Source organism: Tenrec ecaudatus, chromosome 2, assembly GCF_050624435.1.
Source record: "Tenrec ecaudatus isolate mTenEca1 chromosome 2, mTenEca1.hap1, whole genome shotgun sequence".
Classification (NCBI taxonomy): Eukaryota; Metazoa; Chordata; class Mammalia; order Afrosoricida; family Tenrecidae; genus Tenrec; species Tenrec ecaudatus.
This window is the reverse complement of record NC_134531.1, coordinates 260,767,686-260,771,421: the sequence shown is the minus strand read 5'-3', so window position 1 is coordinate 260,771,421 and position 3,736 is coordinate 260,767,686. Positions and strand designations below refer to the sequence as shown.

Here is a 3,736-nt window from a genome sequence, read left to right as displayed (position 1 = left end):
AACTAAAATGTTCTAAAGATAAGGACTTCATACAAATTGAAAACCAACGTTCAGAGTCTGTGTTTCACTTTTCTCTATTTAAGGTTATTTAGTTTTATGCAATACATTTAACTCAGGTTTTTAATATAAAAGAATATCAGATATAGCTACTATCTTTTATTGAGCACTTATTACATACTGGGAACAGCTACACAATATATATTTATTATTTGACTTAGACCTCACTGAGGCAACTTAAATGTCTCAGTTTTCTGCTTTACAAACTGGAATTAAGGATTAGAGGGCTTGATTTCTTTTTATTTTTTATTTTTATTTTAACAATTTATTGGGGCTGATACAATTCTTTTCACAGTTCATACATATACGTACATCAATTGTATAAAGCACATCTGTACAGTCTTTGCCCTAATCATTTTTTTCTCTTTTCTTCTTTTACATTTTATTAGGGACTCAAACAACTCTTACCACAATCCATACATATACATACATCAATTGTATAAAGCACATCCATACATTCCCTGCCCCAATCATTCTCAAGGCATTTGCTCTCCACTTATAGAGGGCTTGATTTCAAAGTTACACAGAGAGCAATCAGGATTTGGCATTAAGATTTGATCTGTCTATTACAGCAAACTGAGAAAATTGCTATTCCTATCAGGACCTCTTCTGACTTTCTTCAATGTTTTGTTGACAGGTGTTAGACCTTCAAAGAGAAAACAAAACAAAGCCGCAGGAAACGAAAGAGAAGACAGAGGAGAACCCACAAACAGAGAAACACATTTGCAAACCTATCTTTATCTCAAGTCAGACGCACTCTAAAATATTTGAGAATCAACCAGGAAGTTACAAGTACGTTAAAAGTTAAAAGCTACTAAAAAGTATTAACTGGAAAATGTCCTTTCTCCATGAAAGCCTGGTAAAAAAAACAAAAATGTTGCTAAACATTCCCACAAAACAACTGTTTTCAAAAAAGGCCCCTACCACTAGCACATGATGGTTCCATTAGCATCTTATGGTCAACATTTTATGCCATTATATACTTCTTACCAACTGTCCACAACCAATTCATTAACACACTAGTACGTACTAGTCCATGATAAGCGAAATCAAATCAATACCAAATCTGTGACCAAAATGGAATCATACAACAATCATGTAGTAGTGTTTCCACTAGACTCCCATCAGAAGGTCCAGAACTGTTCAATATCTCCCTTTCACATATCTCAGGCCATAACTTCACAAAAATTCTGTAACAGAGTTCTGAAATCACTACTATTTAATCCCAAACATCAAAGTACACCATTACTAGACTGCTACTGGAGAACCCCATTCACTGGGACCTAATCATAGAATTGAGATCACCCTTTTTTTACCCCAAACTTCAGACAATATCTTTACTTGACCTCAGATTATCACTACCATCACTGGAGCCTAATCAAACAACCCTAAATCCACCATTACCACTCCCTAAATCTCGGAATATATCTTCCCAGGACATTTGCTGGTCATCACCTACACTGAAGTCTAATCAAAGAAATTTGAATCATCACTATCCCTTCTCCAACATCAAGAAACGTCTTCCACAGGTATCTTTTGGACATCATCTTTTTGGCGGCCCAATCAAACAATCTGTAGTTCCACATTTCCTCAAGTCAAGCCTCAAAAAACATCATTGAACTGTATTTGGGCATCTTTATTCAAACACAAGAAAAGGTATTTGAGCTTACCATTACGCAACCCCAAACCACAATAAACATGACTTTTTTTGGTCATCCTCTTAATTTAAACCCCATCAAATGATGCTAAGCCCTACAATACCTGACAGCAGAGCTCAGAAAACACTTGCATCAAACTCTAATTCTACTGGTCTGAGCTTACCATCTCCCAACTCAAAATCTCATAAAAAAAGATTACTACATTGTGCCCACCAGACTCAGAGTTTGCCGTCGTTCCAACCCAAATCTCAGACAATTCTAACAATTGATTTTGACTGCCACATCCTGAGATCACCAGTTGGTCATTCCCAGCTTCAGAAGACCTCAGCCTCAAGTGCCAAATACAGAGGTACACACTCCCTATCACACCAACCCAAACACATGTCTCAGGTAAATTATCATCCAGCTCTGGGCACTTCGTGGAGGACAGGGCTGTTGCAACATTTCATCTGCAAACTCCTCAATAAAAAAAGTTATCGCTTTTGGACAAACAGAGAAACAAAGAAAGAACCTTTGTGGACTATAGATCATATTCGACCCTGCATTGTTAAAGGGGGAACGGTCCCTGATGATGTTGTCAATAAAATCATCAATTCGATCCCCAAGACCAGAATTCAGAGAGACCTCTCTAGGCAGATTCTCTTTCGGAGGATGAGGGGAAGACCAAATCCTCGTCCAGGTCCCCGCATCTCATCAAGTTACACGGTTTGTTTACTCTGTGCTTCCTGCATCAAGGTCCAATGCAACCATCTGACAGGAAGGAAAGATCCACGAGTTGCAACACTGTTGGTCATACCAACACTGGAATCCAATTCGGAGGGGCGAATAAAGACAAAGTTAGTCTCTGTTCTTTCTCTGCCGAAGATAACTTGCTCATCTTCCCCTGTGGAAGAAAGGCAGCTTGATCAAGTCTCTGAAGATCATCTCTCTGAGAAGGGGAATATGTCACAGACTTCCCTCACCTCTGCACCTGGTATCACCCAGGGACCTCACATGAAGACAGATTGCATGACTGTAGAATCCCAAAACAAAGTCATAAGTCAACAGCCCCGGGCTATCGACTGGCTCCTTCATGTTAAAAAAAGCAACAATTCTCAGCTAAAATCCCAGATACCATTCTCTTCTTCCTCTTCCTCATCCTGTTCCTGCTCCTCCTCTTCCTCCTCCTCTTCCTCCTCTTCCTCTCCTTCACCCTCCTCATCCCCTAATCTCAAAGATGCCGCTATATCTACAGGTTGTACATTCAGTAAGGTACTTAGTCATCACCGTTTGCCTCCAGGGGTCTCCTGGATTGAATTTATAAAAAATAAAAATCACCAGCCATTTCAAGGAACACCACATGAGAGTCATTCACCACCTCTCAAACCGGGGCCTCTGGGGGATAGCACTACAGTAAAAGAGAGAAAGTGGACAAATGTACTGTTCAAATTTTTCCAGACAAAGTTTCAAAATGAGAAAAATCCTAATTAAACTAATTTTTGTCTCTTTGAAAGCAACGGTTCTCTTAGTTATTTGAGACTAACCCTTGATTGCCCTTCATGCTTACTAATATCCTTAGTAATAACTTAAGCATGAGTGTATTTAGCCCCTAGTTAAGAGAGGCTTATTTTCCTGTAAGATGATTTTCTTGCCGAGTAATAGATTGTAATATCCCAGACACTGAAACTGAATCCTACATGTGTATCCCAATTATTGGCTTATAATAACATTGAGTAAATTGTTGAATGACTTACCCACAGTGGTCCATGGACCAAAAAATATTTATACTTAAACTAACTCATGCTTATCTATTTCCTCAATCTCATAAGAAAATGCAGATCACTGTTGACAGGCAAGATAGCGTATAGAGTGGAGTTGTGTGTGTGTGTTTTAAGTTAAGTTAAAAACGATTCTGTGGTAAAATCCTACTGATAGAAAAAGAACTGAATTGAAATGCGGGTATCAACTAACAGGTTTTATTAGGAGTGCCTCCTGTCGGACTACTCCGGGGATGGGAAGAGTAGTGCTGACTCCACAGGTGG

General features: G+C 38.9%; 1 protein-coding gene across 1 annotated transcript; it reads left to right on the top strand.

The window, feature by feature from the left end:
• Positions 1–993: 993 nt before the first annotated feature.
• On the top strand, positions 994–3,185 carry CSNK2A2IP (casein kinase 2 subunit alpha' interacting protein). Its single transcript, XM_075542941.1, is given in 6 exon segments — positions 994–1,332; positions 1,335–1,533; positions 1,536–1,750; positions 1,752–2,088; positions 2,091–2,167; positions 2,169–3,185. Coding segments are annotated over 6 exon segments (2,184 nt in total).
• Positions 3,186–3,736: the final 551 nt, after the last annotated feature.